At 37.6% G+C, this 19330-nt stretch overlaps 1 protein-coding gene across 1 annotated transcript in view; it reads left to right on the forward strand.

The window, feature by feature from the left end:
* The first annotated feature begins 3404 nt into the window (after positions 1–3404).
* Positions 3405–19330, forward strand: part of LOC123238881 (aspartyl/asparaginyl beta-hydroxylase-like) — an 84588-nt gene continuing 68662 nt past the window's right edge. The window contains exons 1-2 of the mRNA XM_044666146.1: positions 3405–3482; positions 3771–3900. Coding sequence (XP_044522081.1) covers positions 3480–3482; positions 3771–3900 — 133 coding nt within the window. The 5' untranslated portion in view covers positions 3405–3479. The remainder of the gene's footprint in view (positions 3483–3770; positions 3901–19330) is intronic.

The following is a 19330-nucleotide window of genomic DNA, read 5'->3' on the forward strand; positions in this document are numbered from 1 at the left end:
TTAAAAAAATCATATTACAAACTCCCATGTTGTTTTAATAAGAACGACAGCTCATTTGCTTTCTTTGCTATACTTTTTGGGGATCCTACAGTTTTAATTAAAGGAGAGGGAGAGAGCAGAAGGGGAAAGAGAAAGAGAGAAAAAGAGAGAAGGAAAGAAGGAGAGAGAGAGAGAAACTGAAGAGTTTTTATATTTAAATGTATAAAATTAGAGAATATCTTGTTAGAAGTAGGAGAAATCTGAGAGCTAATCTAGTTCAAAATTTACCTTTTACAGATTTGGTCCATTATCATAAAAATCTATTATATAATGAAACATGGAATTCTGGATGTAGCTATATTCCATCTTGTACCCACTCTACCACAGTTTTGCTATGATAAAAGGAAAGGCATACTCTCTTTTAGTTTTAGTGATAGGATTTCGTATCATATTTAAACTTACCTTTTCACTATTTCTGAGGAAGACCGAGAGTACAAATGAAAGAAGCAATTTTCTTTGGAATTTAGAGCTCAAATTAAAATATTATCCTCACTTTTTTCATCAGTGTGGAAAAAAAGAATTAGAAACTATTTTGGAGGGAATTGGGGGTCAATAGGAAATTATTACTATGACAAATTATGCCTAAGGTACTCAAAAGCACTCATTTGCAAATTTCAATGAAGTGACTGAGAGATGAGTAGAAATATCTGAGTGGTACATTTGGCCTACTTTAAAAAGAAGGTCTAATTATCATGAGTATTATAATAGTATGCCCCAGTTCATATTTCTTTTCATTAGTGCTTTATCTGTTGTTGAACTCAAACTTACTCAGGTTTTCTGGTATGTGCATGCTGTTGGCTCTGTCAGGATGTATGTTCCTTGATGGTGGAGTATTGGTTTTCAATTTTATATTTGTATTCTGAGTATCTCCCCAAGCACCTAGCACACAGTTAATAATAAATGCTTCTAGATCAGTGGTTCAACTTTTTTGCCCTACCGACGCCTTTCCAGAAAAAATATTACTTAGTGCCCCCTGGAAATTATGAAACTATTTATTTAACTCAGAATAGAATGTAATACAAAAAAAAGTGTGGCCATCACTGAACCCTTGGATAGCTGCAGCACCCACCAGGGGGCGGTAGCGCTCACTTTGGGAATCACTGTTCTAGACTGACCCTTAACTCTTCCCTCCATCACTCAATATATCATATCGATATATCAAATTCATTGCCAAACCCTGTCAATTCTACCTCTATAACATTTCTCATCTATTGCACATGGACCCTTCTCTCTACTTAAACAACAACTGCCTTAGTTCAGAACTTTATCCTCTTTTACCTGGTCTATTCTAGGGCTTAAAATAGGCTTTTCTGCTTCAAGTCTGTCCCCTTTCCAATCCATCCTTCACACAGCTGCAGAAGCAATATTCCCAAAGAAGGAATCTAACCATATCACTTCCTTGCTAAATTAACTTCAGTGACCTGTTACCTCTAGGATCAAGTGCAAACTCTTTCCAACCTACCTTTCTAGGTTTATACATTAATCTTCTCCTCTTGCTCCCACCTCCTCCTATGTACTTTATAGTTCAGTCAAATTAGACTTTTTGCTGTTCCTCACAAAAGATATTTCAGATATTTCGTAGTACAGGTAGGGGTCATGTTTGGAATTTATTCACTTCTCACTTCTGCCTTTCACCCCTTATTTCTTTCCCAGCTCAACCCAAGAGCTATTTACTTAAAGAGGTTCTCTCCACCCCTAGACCCAGGCTGCTATTGCCTCTCTCCAAAAATTACCTTGAATTTATTTTGCACATTCTTGGAGATATGTATACAGTATGTTGTTGCTCCCAATTGACTGGAAGTTCCTTGAGTTTAGGGACTTCCATTTATATCTTTGTATCCCTATTACCTAAGGGCAGGCAGGTGGGGCAGAGCATTGGATCTGGAGTCAGGAAGACTGGAGTTCAAATTCAACCTCAGACACTAGTTATGTGATCTTGGGCCAGTCACTTAACCCTGTTTGCCTCAGTTTCTTCATCTGTAAAATGAGCTAGAGAAGGAAATGGTGGACCACTCCAGCATCTTTTACCAAAAAACCCCCAAATAGGTACATGAAGAGTCTGATCCGATTGAAATGATTCAACAAGAACAACATCCCTGTTGTTTAGTCCAGTTCCATACGTAGATAAAACATTTATTAAGCATTTACTATATGCCAGGCATTATGCTAAATGTGAGGATATAATTACAAGAAAGGAACACAGTCCCTGAAGCCAAGGAGCTGACATTTTAATGGGGGAAGACAACCCCTAAATAGAAGTGGAGATAGCAGTAAATTCAGTTGAGCAAAAGTAGAGATAGGAAGTGTAGTCCTAGTTCTACACAAGATAAGATAAAGGATCATCTATGGAGGAGGGGGTAACCAAGAGCAGAGTCCAAGATTAGGGTTGGAGAAGATAACTAAAATATATAGTCTTACACTCCCACTGAATTGTAAAGGGCTTCATGAGGGTAATGACTCATATCTAAACTTTGTATATCCTTTACCGCCTAGATGAGGCTTTGGACACAGGTGGTGTTTGATAAACTATTGAATGGGTAATTTTGTTTCTGTAAAGTGAGCCATTCAAAATTGTGGCGTTTGGAATAAAAGTATCAATGGTTGAACGCACCTCAGCACCTAACTGTGGTTCTAATAAGAAAAGTAAATCTCAAAACAAGGAACTGAGGGCAAAGTTTTCAACAGTTATTGGAAGTAGGAAAAGAATATTGGAATGTATTTACATTTAAAAGCTGAGCCCATGTATTGTATTCTTATCAAGTCGAAAAGTTATATACCTTGGAAAGCTCTTAGAAGTTTCGTTCACTTTAGAAAATCTGGGTAGCACAGAACAATACCCGGCTTCCTTCAGTTCGAGATTCTTAAACTGAACTGATTCCCTGGGGGGAAGTCTCACATTAGGCAAATTTAAACATTGCAAAACAGCGGACTGCCTTCTCTCATAACAAATACGTAAGAAAAAAAGCCAACAATGCAGATTCGCCTACCCCCCCAGCACTTCTCCATCTCTCCAACCATCCATCTATCCCCGCTGGCAAGAAAGGGAATTAAACTTTAAAAATAAAAATCATATTCTGGAAGAATACTAAAACCGAATTTCTAGGACCAATTCCAGGTCGGTGCGGACTGAGAAGTCAGGGACTAGTCTCCTCCTCTTTCCCCCCTTTTTCCCTTCTCCCCCCTCCTCCAGCCTCTGCCCCACCAAGCGTCCCGCCTCCCCACGGATTTCTACAGACCGGCCCTCCAACGCTCGCGAGAGCCCCGTTTGCCACGTTCCAAAGGGCTGGCGAAAAACGGGAGAACCGAACTCGCTCTCAGGCGGTTGCGTGGCGGCAGCACAGCTTGAAGCCGGGAGAGGTGGGGAAGAAGCTCTGGAAGCCCTTCATGGGAGAACTTCCTTTTTGATTGGTTGGAATGTGCCGTCACTCGCTCCTCCCTCCATGGTAGGTGGGCCTAGAGGCGGGCCCCATTCGGGGGCGTGGCTGCTGGGTGTCTGCACGCTGCGGCGCGCGCACTGCCCAAAACGGAGCTCGAGTTTCTCCACGCGAGCGGGTGGGCGCGCGCGTATTCAGGACGTGGGGAGGAAAAGAAACCCTGTGGTCCCGGGTGGAGCCAGGTAGCCAAGCAGCAGCTGATAGCGCTCCTGCAGCCCCTTCCCACCATCCACAATCTTCCCCTTTCACTACCTGGCCCACGCCCGGCAACTTCTCTAGCTCTTCCCCCCCCCGCAGCCCCGTGCAGCGCGCGCCATGGCCCCGCGGAAGAACGCGAAGGGCGGCGGTGGCCACAGCAGCAGCAGCCCCGGCAGCAGCAGCAGCGCGGGCGGCAGCAGCAGCAGCAGCAGCCCAGGGTCCCGCCGAGGTCAGTCAGTGCTTCTCCCGGGAGGGGGTGGGGAGAGCTGCGGGAGGTGGCCGGGATGTGGCTAGCCTCTGGTCCTCCCGGCCCCGCCCCTGTCGGTCCCTGCTGGAGCAGAAGAGTAGAAAGGGAGGAGGCAGCTCCCCTCCCGCCCTCTCCCCCAACCCCCAGGTCCCTAGGTACTGGCTGCAGCCTCTGAAGGCCAAGGACGCGGGAGCACTCTGGTTTCCTCTTCTTCCTCCTGCTTACATCCCCTCCTCCCTGTGCTTGCCCTCTCCCCACTTTATTCCTGGGTTCTGCTGGGCAGCCAAATTATGGCAAGTGGGAGACCTAGTGAGCTCTCTTGGGTACCTGATAATTCTGTGAGCTGTACCCTGGGTGGGGTGTAGGGAGGGAAACCTGGAGGATGGAGGGCTACCGACGGGTCCCCCAACCTGGGCCCCAAGAGTAGATGCTGCAGGTGTGATGCACTGAACCCAGAGTTCTAGCTAGGGCTATTGGACTTGTTTGCATATAGTTGTTTGCATATTTCCTCTTCCTTGTACTCCTCCATTAAATTGTGAGTTTCTTGAGGGCAGAGATTCCCCTACCCCCTTTCTTTGTATCCCTGGCGTTATAGTTGGGAGTTTAATAAATGCTTGTTGGCTTGACTTGAGGCCATCTGAACTCCCTCATTTTTCAGATGAGGAACCTAGGTACTGGAGGGGTTGTGTTGCTAACCGACTTTCTGATCCCAAAGCGTAGGTTTATCCCAAAATGGGCAAAATGTTGGGACAGTTCTCCCTTGCTACTGGGGCTTTTTTGCAGGTGAAAGATGGTCCTTTTTTATCTCGCCTCATTTTTAGTGAGAGGCTGGGAATTTATGATACAGTGAGGAGTGGGGCCTGGCGGATATTGGTTGAATGAATTCTGGGCTTTTTTGTGTTGAAGGAAAGGTAATGAATTTATCTCTGGTACTCACAGTTTTAGTGAATATTTGAAAATGAATTGAAAGCAGGGCTATTTAGTAAAATTCCACCCTAAGCACCAGTTTTGACGAAAAGCAGTTCTTAGGATAATACAAAAGAGCAACAAAGTTGCTGATGAGTTATACATTTTTGCAAACAAAATGTCTTTATTTTAATTTAGCTCTCCAAAGACGTGTTGTATTTGTATTTTAAATATTGCTTAGATGTACTTGGCTTCTTTTGCTTGAGAATATGAAATGATTGGCAGAAAATAGCTTAAAGTATGGGTCAGCTTCCTATTCTCTTGCTGGCTTCTTTTCTCTCCTTTCTCCCTGCTCCCCCAACCCCCTCCCTTTTCCCATTCTTCCTAGACTCCTTAGTGGAAAGAACAGATGTTTTTAATCTGTTTCTTCTTCTATTTCAGTGGATCTCAATTTTTTATATTCCCTTGAATCACAGGGAGAAAACTGAATGAAAGGAATGACTGAACCAGATGTGTATTGAATGTGTTCCAGAAAATTAAAGCAAACAGTTAACTTTTCTTGGCTGATTTTTTTTGGATTGAAAAGTGTAACAATCCCTTTTATTGATAAATGTGAATGAATAGGATAAACATGGTGTAAATTAAATCCTTGTAGAATTTTTGAGGCAAGATTTAATATTTATTTTAGGAAATAGACAAATATTCTTATTGAAATAATACAGTTTTATGTTTGACATGAATAGAATTTTGGACTTAAAGCTAGGATTATTTGTCTTTGACATTAACTATCTGTATAACAATGGGCAAGTAAGTCATCTTAATCTTACTAATTTAGTTTCTTCATTTGTTAAATGTAGCTAATATCTGTAGTACCCAACAGCAATATTAAGATTCAGATGACAGTTATGTAAAGTGCTTCGAAAACTATAAATCTTGACATAGACAAAATAGCAATATTTTTTTGCCCCTTAAAAGAAGGTCTAACTCACTATCCTATTAATTTAAGTAATCTATTTTGGGAGATTGGAATCCATTGTTACATTAAATACATTAAACTTTACCTTCTATAGTTAGCAACTGTTAGCAGAAAATTTCAGTAGTGAAGAAAACATTTTCATTTTGCTAATATGATGAAACTAATTTTAGTAGAGCCAATGGGATTTCAAGGGGTATTAAAACCTTGAATGTATTCTTTTAAGTTTTTCTGGCATTTTGGAATGAGTTACTTAGTCTGTATTTATATTTGATTACATACAGTATTGAAGACTTTTTAGATACTGAGAATTCCATTGTAACAGAACCAGAAACCATTTAGACCACTTTATACAGAATCTCTAGGTTCTTATATAGATACTCTGTACATTACACTGTGGGTATTGAGAATTCAACAGTGTTTATGAACTGGGGTGCCCCCACCCCCAAATGCATAAGATACTAAGGATTCAAACAAAAACAGAACACACAGGAAAGGGCCCATCTGGTCCCTTCAGATGGGAACTGAACTAGAGGCTGATTTAAGGGCAGCCTCATGTATTTCTGGTTAGTTGCTTTCCCTCAAGTGTCCTAGACAGCCTTCCCAAGACGGTTTCTACCTAAAGGTTTAGACTCTTCCTAGAGGGTAAAGTTATTTTGGTCATTGAGTGAAAAAATCTTTTCTTGTCCCAACTGCCTTGTCAAAATAACTTCAGTCTTTGTTCTGCAAATAGAATGTTGTGCAGAGATTCTATAGATTTTTTTTTCTCCCAAGGTGAACAGTGCATTGTGAAATGCTCAGAAGAGCTAGGGTTAAATAACTTTGCCCATGATCTACCTTTTCAGGCTTTGTGCAATGATATGTCTATTACTGACATGTATTTTGCTTTACTTGCTAGAGCTAGCTACATACACTCTTTTAGGAGTTACGAGGTGAAAGACAAAAGGGGGTAATGTCCTAAGGAATGAGAGTGGAAAAAGCCTGAGCTGGATCTCACTGCATAGGTGGCTGGTTCTTAGCCAATCAGCAGGAAGCAGCCCTAAGCTCTGAAATCCTTTGAAGGTATGAGTGTGCATACTAACTTACCATGAATATATTCTCTTCACTTGCTTCTGGCTAAATGTTCTTGCCTAACAATCTTAGCAGTTTGATTGGAAGAATTTTTTGTTTTAATTCAATTTTATTTTATTTTCATTCCCCAATTCCCTCCCTTATCCCTTCACCTCTTGAGTCCAGAAAAACCAAGCTGATTACAAATTTGTATAGTCATGCCAAAAAATTTGAGTGGGGGAACTTCTTAAATTAATTGCTGACTCTTTTGATTATTCTTTTTACTTTAGAAGAGACTTGAAGGTGCATTTGACAATTGAAAATAACTATGTATTCAATGAATACAAAAGAAACAATGTATCTTAACCTGCAAAGAGCTTATATAATTAATAACTTATAATCAAATTAGTCACTAGGTAGTTAAAGTTTTCTCTAAACAAGTTTTATTTATTTGCATTTTATATTGATTTTTCTTATTTTTTAATCTGCATTTGGGATGAAAAAGAGGGATATGCTGCTCTGAAGATTTCCTGTATAGGGTTGATATTCATATGATGGGAAGAGTACAGCATTGTATCAGATTGTAAGATTCCTGGTTAGGCTCTGGTTTTCCAGAGGATGGATGGATAGGATGTAAAGATCAAATGATTCAGAAACTTTTACAGTTTTGTGTACCTTATAAAATGTTATTTTCTTTATCTGCAGTTTTTAGCTGACAGTTGAAAAGTGATAATTGATGATAGATGGGGTTGTTTAGGACCTTTAATTTTTAAGGTTGTTTCCTGTATTTCATTTAACATATGCACACATCTACATATCTATATAAATGTATTTATCTGTATATCTATATCTATAGATATATATGTATAGCATTTACTCAAAACTTTAAGAAAACCTAAACTACTTCCTCTGGTGCCCATGTGAGTCATATCACTGTTTTCTAGAATTCAAGATTGAGGGGTAATGAATGGTGATTTGTCAAAATGAGGCATGCTATATAATTTCTAGAAGTAGTGTTTATTTGGAAGGCTAAACTAACAGGTAGTAGAGGCAGTGTGGTAAAGTAGAAGCAGTTCTGGATTTCTTATCAGAACACTTGAGTTCAAATGCCAGCTCTGTTGTTACCTTATCTGTGTGATTTTGGGCAAATTTCTTAACCATTTTCCATCTCAGTTTTGTCATCTATAAAATGAGGAAATAGAACTTAAAGACTGTAAAGCTATAAATCAATGATCTGTAATTTAATTAAACAAGAAACACTATTCATATTGTCTCATAATTTCCCACCAGATTTTTCACTTTAAAAGGTGCTTCTCCTTAGCATTTAACTTTATATTCATAGATGTTAATCTTTCTGGCTAAGACCTTTTCAAAACTTTTATCTTCAAAAGAATGAACAAAAAAACTCATAGATTTTGCAGCTATTAAGGAATTGGACTTTCTTGTTGCATTTAGCATAGGTGAAAGCAGGTTTAACCAATTCTGGTGGTGCTTAGTAACATCAGGAGTGTGAAATAATCTAATTCTAAATGCAAAAACTATAGGATTACAGATTTAGAGCTGGATGGGAGTTAGAGGTTTATTTCACAGAAGAGGAAACTGAAAGACTGAGGGATTGTCATTGCTCAGGATCAGCACATAGCAAGTGTCTGCAAAAGGATTCAAACTCCTATCTTCCTGATGCCAAATCTGGGACTATATCCACTATACCTTTGAACTGCTTAATAGATAGCAAATAGAGGTATTCTGATACTCATAGTATACTTGGTTATATCTAGAAATGACTAATCATCCTATATTGGTATGGGGAGGACATATATAAGATCCTGTTCTTCCACCCTTTTTGTGTAGTTTCAACTTCTTTCTGAAAGATCTTGATATTAGAAAATGAATATAATTTTCAAATAGATCATTTAGTTTCTTTTTAAATTTAGTAACTTGGCAAAGTAATTGAAGTAGTATAAAAGATGAACTAGTTTTTTTAAGTTAATATCAAAGGATTATTCTCAACTATTGGTTTTTATATCATAAATGTATATTTTTATTCCAATCAATCTAGTTTTATAGGCCTCAGTGTACAGTGCTAACTATTGATATGCACACTAGTTTCTCTGATTTTGGAATTTTGGTAGTCTTTTGAACATTATATTATTTAGTAGCTCCTTTTTGTCTTTTTGGGCTTTTGCAGTATATGGGCTTGGGATATAGAGGGAGGAGGTACCAATGAATGGAAATATACAACAGAGAATAAAATAATATTTAAATGTAGGCCTTTTTTTGGAGGGGGGAAGAAAGTAAAGTTCCTTAGAGGACTGGGACCATTGTATACCGAAGAGCTATTCTTTTAATATGAATCAGTAAGATAAGGCTGTGGAAACAAGGCCTGATTCCATTATAATTTGGCTCTCTTGGCTGAAGAAGTTTCACTGTTAACCCTGAGGTGAACTAGAGAACCTGAACTTATTACTCTTCTACTATGGGTAAGTAGTTCTGATAGACTTCTTAATAAAGGTCCTTGGGTTACTGTGAAAATCTATTTAATAGATGGAACTCCATGGACAAGGTGATAGGTATTGTAGTTTAAACAAATTTATTAGATATTTTATTTTCCAGATTACATGTAATAATTATTTTCAACATACATTTCCCAAAATTATAAGATCCAAACCATCTCCTTCCCTTTCCCTTCTCAGAGATGGTAAGCAATTTAATCTGGGCCATACATATATTATCATACTTCCATATTGGTCATTGTTGTAAGAGCACACTCATACAAAACCAAAACCCCAAAATAAAACTGTAGACACTGCTGTAAAAGATAGTATGCTGTAGTTCTAATACAAGCATATAATCAAATCTTTGATAATTGTGGAAATGATGATGAAATACTCCGGTGATTTAGTGACCCCTTGAGTGATTGGATCCAAATTGGGTTTGGTCTCAAGTTGGAGAAAGAGCTCTAAAAGAGGGCCCCAGAGGTCTGTACTTTGGCTTTTGTTTAGCATTTTTATCAGTTGGATTTAAATTTAAATTACATACTTTTCAAGTTTTGCAGATGAAGCAAAGGTAGGAAGCTATCAGCTTGTATTTTACTGTTTACAGCCAAAGTTATTGCCTCAACTTCCTCTCTTTACCACTTAAAAAAAAAACAAACAACAAAACAACCCTTAGCTTCTGTCTGAGAATCCATACTAAATATTGGATACAAGTCAGAAGAACAGTAAAGGCTAGGCAATTTGGAGTTAAGTCTTGTCCAGGGACATAAAGCTAGGAAATGTCTTAGTTCAGATTTGAACCTAGGACCTCTAGTTTCCAGGCCTGATCCTTTATCCACTAAGCCACATAGCTGCCTCTTCTCCTCACTTTTTAACCCTTTGCATTTTGGTTTCTAACCTCAACACCTAATTACAAACTATTCTACCCAAACTTAGGCAGCTAGATGGTGCAATGGATAAGAGTGTCAGGAGTACTTATCTTCCTGGGTTCAAATCTGGCCTTAGAAAATAAGAGCTGTGTGATCTAGGCAGATCTCTTAACCCTATTTGCCTCAGTTTCTTCAGATGTAAAATGAGTCAGTCGGAGAAGGAAATGATACCACTTCAGTGTCTACCAAGAAAACCCCAAATTAGGGATTACATATTCTTAAGATATAAACCCCCCCCAATAACCCAATGCTAACAAATGCACTCTTTTTTAGTTGCTCTCTTAATTGCCACATTCAATCCTCATCTGTTATTGACCTTTCTCTGCATCATTTGGTTGAATACTATTACCTATCCTTTCTTCCTGAGTACTCGTTTCTCTAGATTCTCATGATACTCTCCTTTTCTGATTCTCTTCCTACCTGTCTGGCTGCCCCTCCTTAGTGTCCTTTGCTAGAAATTCATCCATGTTCCACCCCTTTTGTGTGCCATGGCCTCCTCTACTCTCATAGGTTGTTATCTTCTCACTGCAAATGATTCCTAGGTTGATATATCTAGTTTTAATCTTAATTTTGGGTTGCATTATAAGGATCATATCTTCAAGGAATAGGGAAGGGATAATCTTATTGTAATCCGCTCCTGCCAGACTTCACCTAGAGGATTTTGTTCTGTTCTGGGTAGCATAATTTAAGAACATGGAGAGTATCCAGAAGAGGGAATCTAGTGTGATGAAGAGATTTGAATTACTGACATTTGAGAATAGGGTGAAAAAACTAGGTGTTTAGCCTGGAGAAAAGATAACTGGTACATGGGGAAGAGAAATGATAGCCAAGTTGAAGGTTTTGAAAGGCTGCCAGGTGAAAAGATTAAACTTGTTCTGGTTAGCACCAGAAACTGAAGCAGTAGGTAGACATTCTAAGAGGCCAATTCAGGGTTGCTGTTAGGAAAAACTTCCCAACAGAGCTGTCCCAAAGTTTAATGAGCTGCCTTCAGAAGTGTTGGGCTTCCTTTTCCAAGGAAATCTTCAAGTAGAGGCTGTATAACCATGCCTTTCTGGTGTGGTTAGACTAAATGACTACTAAAGTCTCTTCCCAACCGAAGTGTTCTATGTTTCTGTGCCTAGATGGGCAATTTGCAGTTTGTGGGTTTACCAGAGTTATTGCAAATAGATTTGTCTTTTGTATTTTGGGGCCAGAGACTAGCTCATTAGTAAGAGGGTCCTAAACAACTTTTTCCTTCAGACTCTATATGAATATGGTAAATATATATGGGGAAAGCATCCTGTACAAACTCTTATTTGATAAGGATACACAATCCTAAAAGTTGAGACCATTGACCTAAATTAGTGATGGGCAAACTTTTTAAAGAGGGGGCCAAAGGAAAGGAAATGCTCATCTGTCAGTCTGTTTCTAAGGCAACTCTTTTGAAGTTTCATTGTATTGTATCCTACTTATTGTATTCGTCAGTTTAGGAATAATGTCACAGCGGATTGAACATTTCAGGGGGCAGCATCTGGCCCACAGGCATAGTTTGCCCATCACTGACCTAAAGGATAAAATCTAAACTTAGTTTGGCATTTAAATCTTTCCAAATTTACCTTTTCTATCTTCTTTCACAAACCCTATATTCTGTAAAGTGAACCACTGAAAATTGCTGGGACTTGTTCCTTCTGCATCTCCACATTTCACAATCCTTGTCTGAAATTAAGAGTTGTCAATTTATTTGCCAGTGAAGCTTTCTCTGCTTCCTTCCTTAATTTTCTTTATAGTATATTCCTGTACTTTTTATTTTTCCTTGTGAGGCATGTATTCATTTGCCTCTCTGTATCTCTGCCCAACACAATGCTTTTTACTTAATGGGTTTACAAAAATAGCAACAATATCAATTTGATTTTCTTTCTTAACCCCAGGTAACCAGAGCTCCCTGCTAAGATCCTGAGGGGCTAAGATAACTTGTTTGAGGAACTGCAAGTAGACCTATTGTATAGCTAGATCATAGATTGTTTGGAGAGGAGTAGAGTGTAAGAAAACTGGCAAGTTAGCAAGGAATTGTGTTATAAAGAACTTCAAATGCCAAACAGAATACTTTGCATTTGAACCTGGAGGTGCTAGGGAATCCATTGAACATGATCAGACTTGAGCTTTTGAAAAAACATCCTGACAGTTAAGTGGAGGATTACCATGAAGAAAGAAATCATAAGATCAGGAATGCACATGATCACCCATACTATTACTATTCAGTATTATATTAGAAATACTAGCTATAGCAATAAGAGAAGAAGAAATTGAAGGAATTAAAATAGGAAATTAAGGAATGAAGCTATCATTCTTTGCAGATGATATAATGGACTTCCTAGAAAATCCTAGAAAATTATTCAAAAAACTAAGACAATTAACAATTTTAGCAATGTTGTAGAACATAAAATAATTTTGACTACATTAAAGTTAAAAGTTTCTTCACAAACACAAGAAATGCAAGCAAGATTAAAAGATAAACTACAAACTGGGGAAAAATCTTTATAGCCAGTCTGACAAAGATCTCATTTCTCAAATACATTGAAAACTGAATTAAATTTATAAGAACACAAAGCATAGGAAGTTCTCAGATTGAGAAATTAAAATTATCTTTAGTCATATGAAAGAATGCTTCAAATCACTATTGATTAGAGAAATGCAAAATAAAACAACTCCGAGGTACCAATTTATATCCATCAGACTGGCTAATGGGACAAAAATGGAAAATGACAAATGCTGGAGGGTATGTGAAAAAATAAGGACACTGATGCATTGCTGGTGATACTCTGAACTGATACAGTCATTCTGATGAGCAATCTGGAACCACTCTCAAAGGGCCATCAAACTGCACATACCCTTTGACCCATTAAACTGTATCCCAAAGAGTTAGGGGAAAAGAACCAAACTGTACAAAAATATTTATAGCAGTTGTTTTTGTGGTGGCAAAGAACTGAGAAAGTGAAAGGATGTCCACCAATTGGGAAATGACTGAACAAGCTGTGGTATATGATTGTAATGGAATACCATTGTGCAATAAGAAATGACAAACAAGATGATCACAGATAAAACCTGGAAAGATTTATTTAAAATGATATAAATTGAAGTGAGCAGAAACACAATTGTACACAGTAGCAACAATAATGTATGATGATCAACCATGAATGACTTATTTATTATTAACAGGCTAAGGATCCAGGATAACTCCAAAAGACTCATGACAAAAGAAAGGATACCAGTGCCATAGAAGGAACAGATGGAGTCTGAATGCAGCTCGAAACATACCATTCTTTACTTTTTTTCTTCCATGAGCTTTCTCTAGTGTAAGCAGTATGTGTCTTGTTTCACAAAATGATGAACATGGAAATATGAATTATGTGATAATATATGTACAGTTTGACCTCTCGGAAAGGAGAGAGGGATGAGAAGGAGAGAGAGAACATGGATCACAAAATACCAGAAAATGAATGTTAAAAAATTGTATTGACATGCAATCTGGAAAATAAAATTGATAATAAAAATAGTAATAGGGAAAATTGAAAGTGGGGAAAATTTGGGGAAAAAGAGAATTGAGTTCTGTATACATAGATCTGGGAATCATGAGCATAGAGATTATAATTGAACCCACTGGAGCTGATAAGGTTTCCAAGTGAAAGACTGAAGAGTGACTAGAAAAGAAGGCCCAGGACAGAGCTTTGGGGGACATCCACATTTGGAGATGACAAAGAATCAGCATTGAGATTGAGCAGTAGTCTTCACAGATGGTAGGAGAAATAGGAGATAAGTCATGAGAACCTAGAGATGATGCAATATTTAGGAGGAGGAAATTATTGATGGTGTCAGATGCTGCCTAGGATCCAGAAGAAAAGGATTGAAAAAAGCCATTAGATTTGATTTGTAAAGAATCATCAGTAATTTCGAAGAGAACAGTTTCAGTTGAATGATATGGTTGGAAGCCAGTAAATGAGAGGAACAGAAGGGGAAGCATTGCTTGTAGACAGCTTTCTCCATGAGTTAGCAATGAAGAAGAGTGGAGTAGTATATAGACTTGCAGATTTTGGAGATGGCTGAATCAAAGGAGTTTCTTTTTAAGGCCAGGGTGAGGAAACAGGGTGTGTTCATTGTGGGCAGCACACAGGAAAACGGCCAGTGATGGGGAGAGATTGAAGATTTAAAAAAAAAGAGTGGGGACAATTTGCAAAGTTGGGATGATTATTAGACCAAGGAAACAAATAGAAGGATTTGCCATGGTAAGGAAAAAGAAATCCATTTGTCCGAGACCAGAATGGAGGATAGAGTGGAAAAAAGATGTCTGAGGAGTAGGGGAAGAAGGGAACTCTCATTGAATGTTATGACTAGCTTAATCCATGGCCTCATCCTCTCACATACAGAATGTTTCAAACATTCTAATTGATTTTTTTGTTTTTGGTTCTTCCACTTCTAATGTCTTCTATACCTTGCTGCTAGACTATTCTTCCAAAATTAGAAGTTAGCAAAATCCTAAAGCTCAGGAATTTCCAGATTATTTTTAGCAGGAGTCAACAGACTACAGTCTAAGAACCAATCTGATGGCCTAGTTTTTTTTACAGCCCTGGAAGTAAGAATGGTTTTTACATTTTAAAATATGATAAAACTTTAAAAATATTAAAAACATTCTTAGATGGGACTGGGGAGGTAGTAGGGAAACTGTAAAAAGCTCTGGCAGGCTTGTCTGCTCAAATTAAAAAGTCACAGGCTCAAAACTATTCATAGTGCCCTTTCATATATTGAAATTTTAGTCTCTTAACTCCTTCATATGAGCCTTTTACACTAATAAAATCAATTGTCTTAACAACCATGAAAACATTAAACTCATTGCTTCTTAAACTCTGTAGCATTTGACATGGTTGACTCTGCCTCTTGGATACTCTTGGCTTTTTGTGACACTACTCTCTTTTCATTCTCTTCCTCTCTGACTATTTCTTCTCAGTCTCCTTTGTTGGACCATCATACATTTCCAATTCCTTAACTTTGTCATTATTCTCTTGGGCCCTTTTCTTTCTTATGAGGGAACTCATCTGCTCCTATGAATTCAATTATCATTGCTTTGCAAATGACTTCAGGATCATTATATCCAGATCGAATTTCTCTCCTGAGCATCTTTATTCCATACTAGTTGTCTCTTAGGTATTTCAAACTGGCTATCCCATTAGAGTCCCAATCTTAACATATCCAAAAAACTCTTATCTTTATTCCCATGCCCTTTCCTCTTTCTGTTGAGTAGATATGAGATGATAACTAGCAGGAATGATGATCAAATAACGTTTTTTTTGGAGCTTAAGGAAGACTTGGGCATGTTTGTAGACAATAGCTAAAAAACCAGTAAACCAGGAGAGGCTAAAGATAAGCAAGAGAGTGGAAATGATAGAGGGTCAATCTGATCAGTATGGGTTGGTATGGGATCACTTGAGGATGGGCAGATTTTCATTTTTGTGGTTGAGGGAGAAAGTGCCAGTGAATGATTTTCTCCATCAAGGAATAGTTTATTGGTTTACAACAGTAGGCCATGGCAGAGGTAGAAATGCTTGCAAGTAGCCTGAGAAAGCAGAGATCATGGATGGTATTCCTGATCTCAACTGCCTGTGATCCTGGAATTTTTATTTGGGCAGGTCAAAAAACCTTTGAGTTTCAACAGCTTTGGAGTTTGCTTGGTGAATAATCTCTGACAGTTCAAGAGCTCTGAAGAGGGAAATATTGAATGAGAAAGAAAGAAGAGGGGGAAAGAGCTGGAAAGGAAAATGAGAGAGACAGAGAATAAGAATAATTTTTGAGAAAGTGGATCATCAACATAGCTTTTGAGAAATTCCCTATACAAAGAATTCTCATTTTCATGGCCCTAGCACTATTCAAAGTTCTTTAAGGGAGGGGAACTTCTCATCCCTAGAAGTAGGCTGCTCTGCTTAGAAAACTCTTTTAGGAAGTTTTTCCTGACATCAAACTTGATTTAGCTTTTTTTTTTTTTTTTTTTTTTGGCAACTTTTGCCTATTGCTTGCAGCTCTGCCTTCTCTGGCTAAATAGAACAAGTCTAATCCCTTTTCCAAATGGCAGCCCATCAAATCCTTTGAAAAGAGTGATCATGGTCTTCCCTTTTCTCTTTCCCTCTTGAATCATATTTTCTCCAAATACATCTAATTTCTTCACCTGAACTCCACATGCCATGAATTCAAGTCTTTTCACCATCTTGATTCCTTTCTTCTGGATGGTCTGGACTCTTGAGTGCTTCTGCTGCCTACTGCTCTACTTGTCACTCCACGTAATATCTGACAAAAGCTATTTACACATAAGATTATTTCTAGCTTCTTAGGCTTTAGTTGCCAACATCACACTCATTGTACTTGAAATCCATTAAAATCCTCAGATCCTTTTCAGATTAATTGTTGGCTATCCATGTTTACCTTCATCTTATATTTGTGGAGCTGATTTTTTTAAATATCCAAGAACATTTATTCCAATTTAATTTCATTCCTCTATTAAATTCAGACCAATGTTTTAGTCTTTCATGGTATTAACTGTCAAACATTGTGTTAGCCAATTATCCCAGCTTTGTGTCATCAGCATATTTGATGAGCATTCCATCTTGCTTTTATGCAAGTCAGTGATTAACATGCCCCCAAATCTAGGATCAAGAATAAATCCATGGAATATTCTCTTGGGCATCTGCCATTTTGACATGATGCTTAACAACTACTTTTTGAATCTGGCTATCTATTTATCTGTAAATCTATATTGTCTAATGTATATCTCTATCATTTCCATGAGAATAGAACAAAATGAAGTGGAAAAAGAAATGGGGTAAAATGGAAATATTCTTCAAATGATATTTTATCAATGGTATAAGAATTCTTTTAGAGCAGTGTGATTTAATGTTTATTTTTAAAAATCTTAGTTTAACACTTGTGATGTAAGAATCTGAAAATCTAGTTCTGTGTTCAGGTTTAGTTTTTAATCGTTATCATCTCTGAAAAAATGATACACAAATCTAGATGGAAGAAATCTGTTATTTGCTGCACTTAAACTAAGTCATGATACCAATTTTTTTAAATTTATCATGATACTAATTTTTCAGTCCTATTCACTAATTTTATAAAACTTTTAATTGAAATTTGGCTTATAAATTTCTTCCTCAATGTCAGTTGTTTCTGAAAACTAATCAGAATATGTAACTTTTTAATATTTTTAACATTTGGCTTAAAAACCCACTGAAACTCTTCAAAAGATTTTTAGAAAAATTATAGAAACATCTATTCCTGAACTTGATTACAGAAGTTGAGAGCTTATATAGATAACACAAATCATTGTTTTTTAGCAAAAGAGAAAGGAGAGAAGTCCCTAGAGTAGATAGAGCAGTCAGCAGGGTCAGATGTTCCAGGGAGATCAAGAAAGAAAAGGATTGAAAAAAGGCCAAGGCATATTAAAGTGTCCCAGAAAAGTATGAAAGTAGGGTAATTGGTGGGAAATGAGACTTTTAAGACCGCTTAGTCCTCTAAATACAGGTCTCGATGCCCAAGACCCTGCCTTTCAGTCATAAAGTCCAAAAAGAGGGGCAAAGGGTACTGATGAGATGAGAGTGCCAGGCAGTCATATGTCAATAGTCAAGTCAGAATTTGGTCAACAAGCTGTCTATTTCTTTGTTGTTGTTTTTAAAACCTTACCTTCTGACTTAGAATCAATACTGGGTAGGCAGAAGAGTGGTAAGGGTTAGGCAATGGGAGTCAAGTGACTTGCCCAGGGTCACACAGTTGGGAAGTGTCTGAGGTCAAATTTGAACCTAGGACCTCCTGTTTCTAGATCTGGCTGTCAATCTACTGAGGCACCCAGTTGCCCTGAAGCCCTCTATTTCTGTGGCTGTCAGTATCATAACTTCTTTGAGAATTGTGTTCTCTACACCAAACCAAGCTATCAATCCAGCCTCCTCTCTTGCTCACTGGTTGAGTTGAAATTCCCTTCCTCATAAAGCAAAGGATACACTGGGAATAGGACCTATATACTACCTGACAAGAGATACTGGAAATTTTACTTGGATTGTTTTTGAACCCAGATTCTTTTGCTGTGAAAAACAACCTCTTTACTACAGAAATGTGAAATGGCTCATTAATATGTGCAAGATAAAATACTGAACTAAATTTACAACAATTTTTTAGAATTGAATATTGAATATTGTAGATAATCCAGTTGGAAATGTTTTTCCCTAAAACTGATGAATTTATTGAGAGGAGTTTATAATTAGGAGGTAAAAAGTTATTTTTATTGGAAATGCAGGAATCTCCAAAAGTTCTGCCTTATTGCATATATTACGAAAACATTTGGAGGAAAGTAAAGGGAAGCATTTGTTAAGGCATGTTTAAGAAATAAGACTCTGTATTAATCCTATGACTGGATTTAGCCATCATCTTCATGAATATGAAGACATTTAACCAGAGAATTAACAGTAAAGATGATGTCACCATTGTAACTGGAAAGATCATTATCTGTAGGTTGATACTGCTGGCAGCTTAAAATAAACGAAGAGGAAGAAAAATTTGGAAATGTGAAGTGGTAGTTCTATAGAATGAATGATGATACCTTCGATTAACATTAGACTATTTAGTTTACTGTTTGTGAAAGGGAAAATACATTAATAATGTAAAGTGGTAAAGACAAGCAAGGAGCTTTTCTATTACCTATTGCTTCTGAGTTTGTCTCTGCAACTTGCTGAGCAACATTTGATGATGGACTTCTTAAATAGCACTGATTTAAAAAAAATCTATAAAAAAGTTTTGTAATAAAACAAGATTTTTAGACTTGCAAAGAAAAAAATCTTGCAATAATGTGTTTTTTATATTTGAAATTGGTTGCCAGAAGCTGGCAGTTTCACCTTCATGTCTCCAGATTATGCCTCTTTCTGTCTTCTGATATTGCCAACTCCCTGGTGAAGACTTTTATCTCCTCACACCTGCATTATTGCAATACTCTGCTCGTAGGTCTGCTTGCCACAGCTGCCTTCTCACTTCATTCCATCCTTCATTCATTC

This window comes from Gracilinanus agilis, chromosome 1 (assembly GCF_016433145.1).
Source record: "Gracilinanus agilis isolate LMUSP501 chromosome 1, AgileGrace, whole genome shotgun sequence".
Taxonomy (NCBI): Eukaryota; Metazoa; Chordata; class Mammalia; order Didelphimorphia; family Didelphidae; genus Gracilinanus; species Gracilinanus agilis.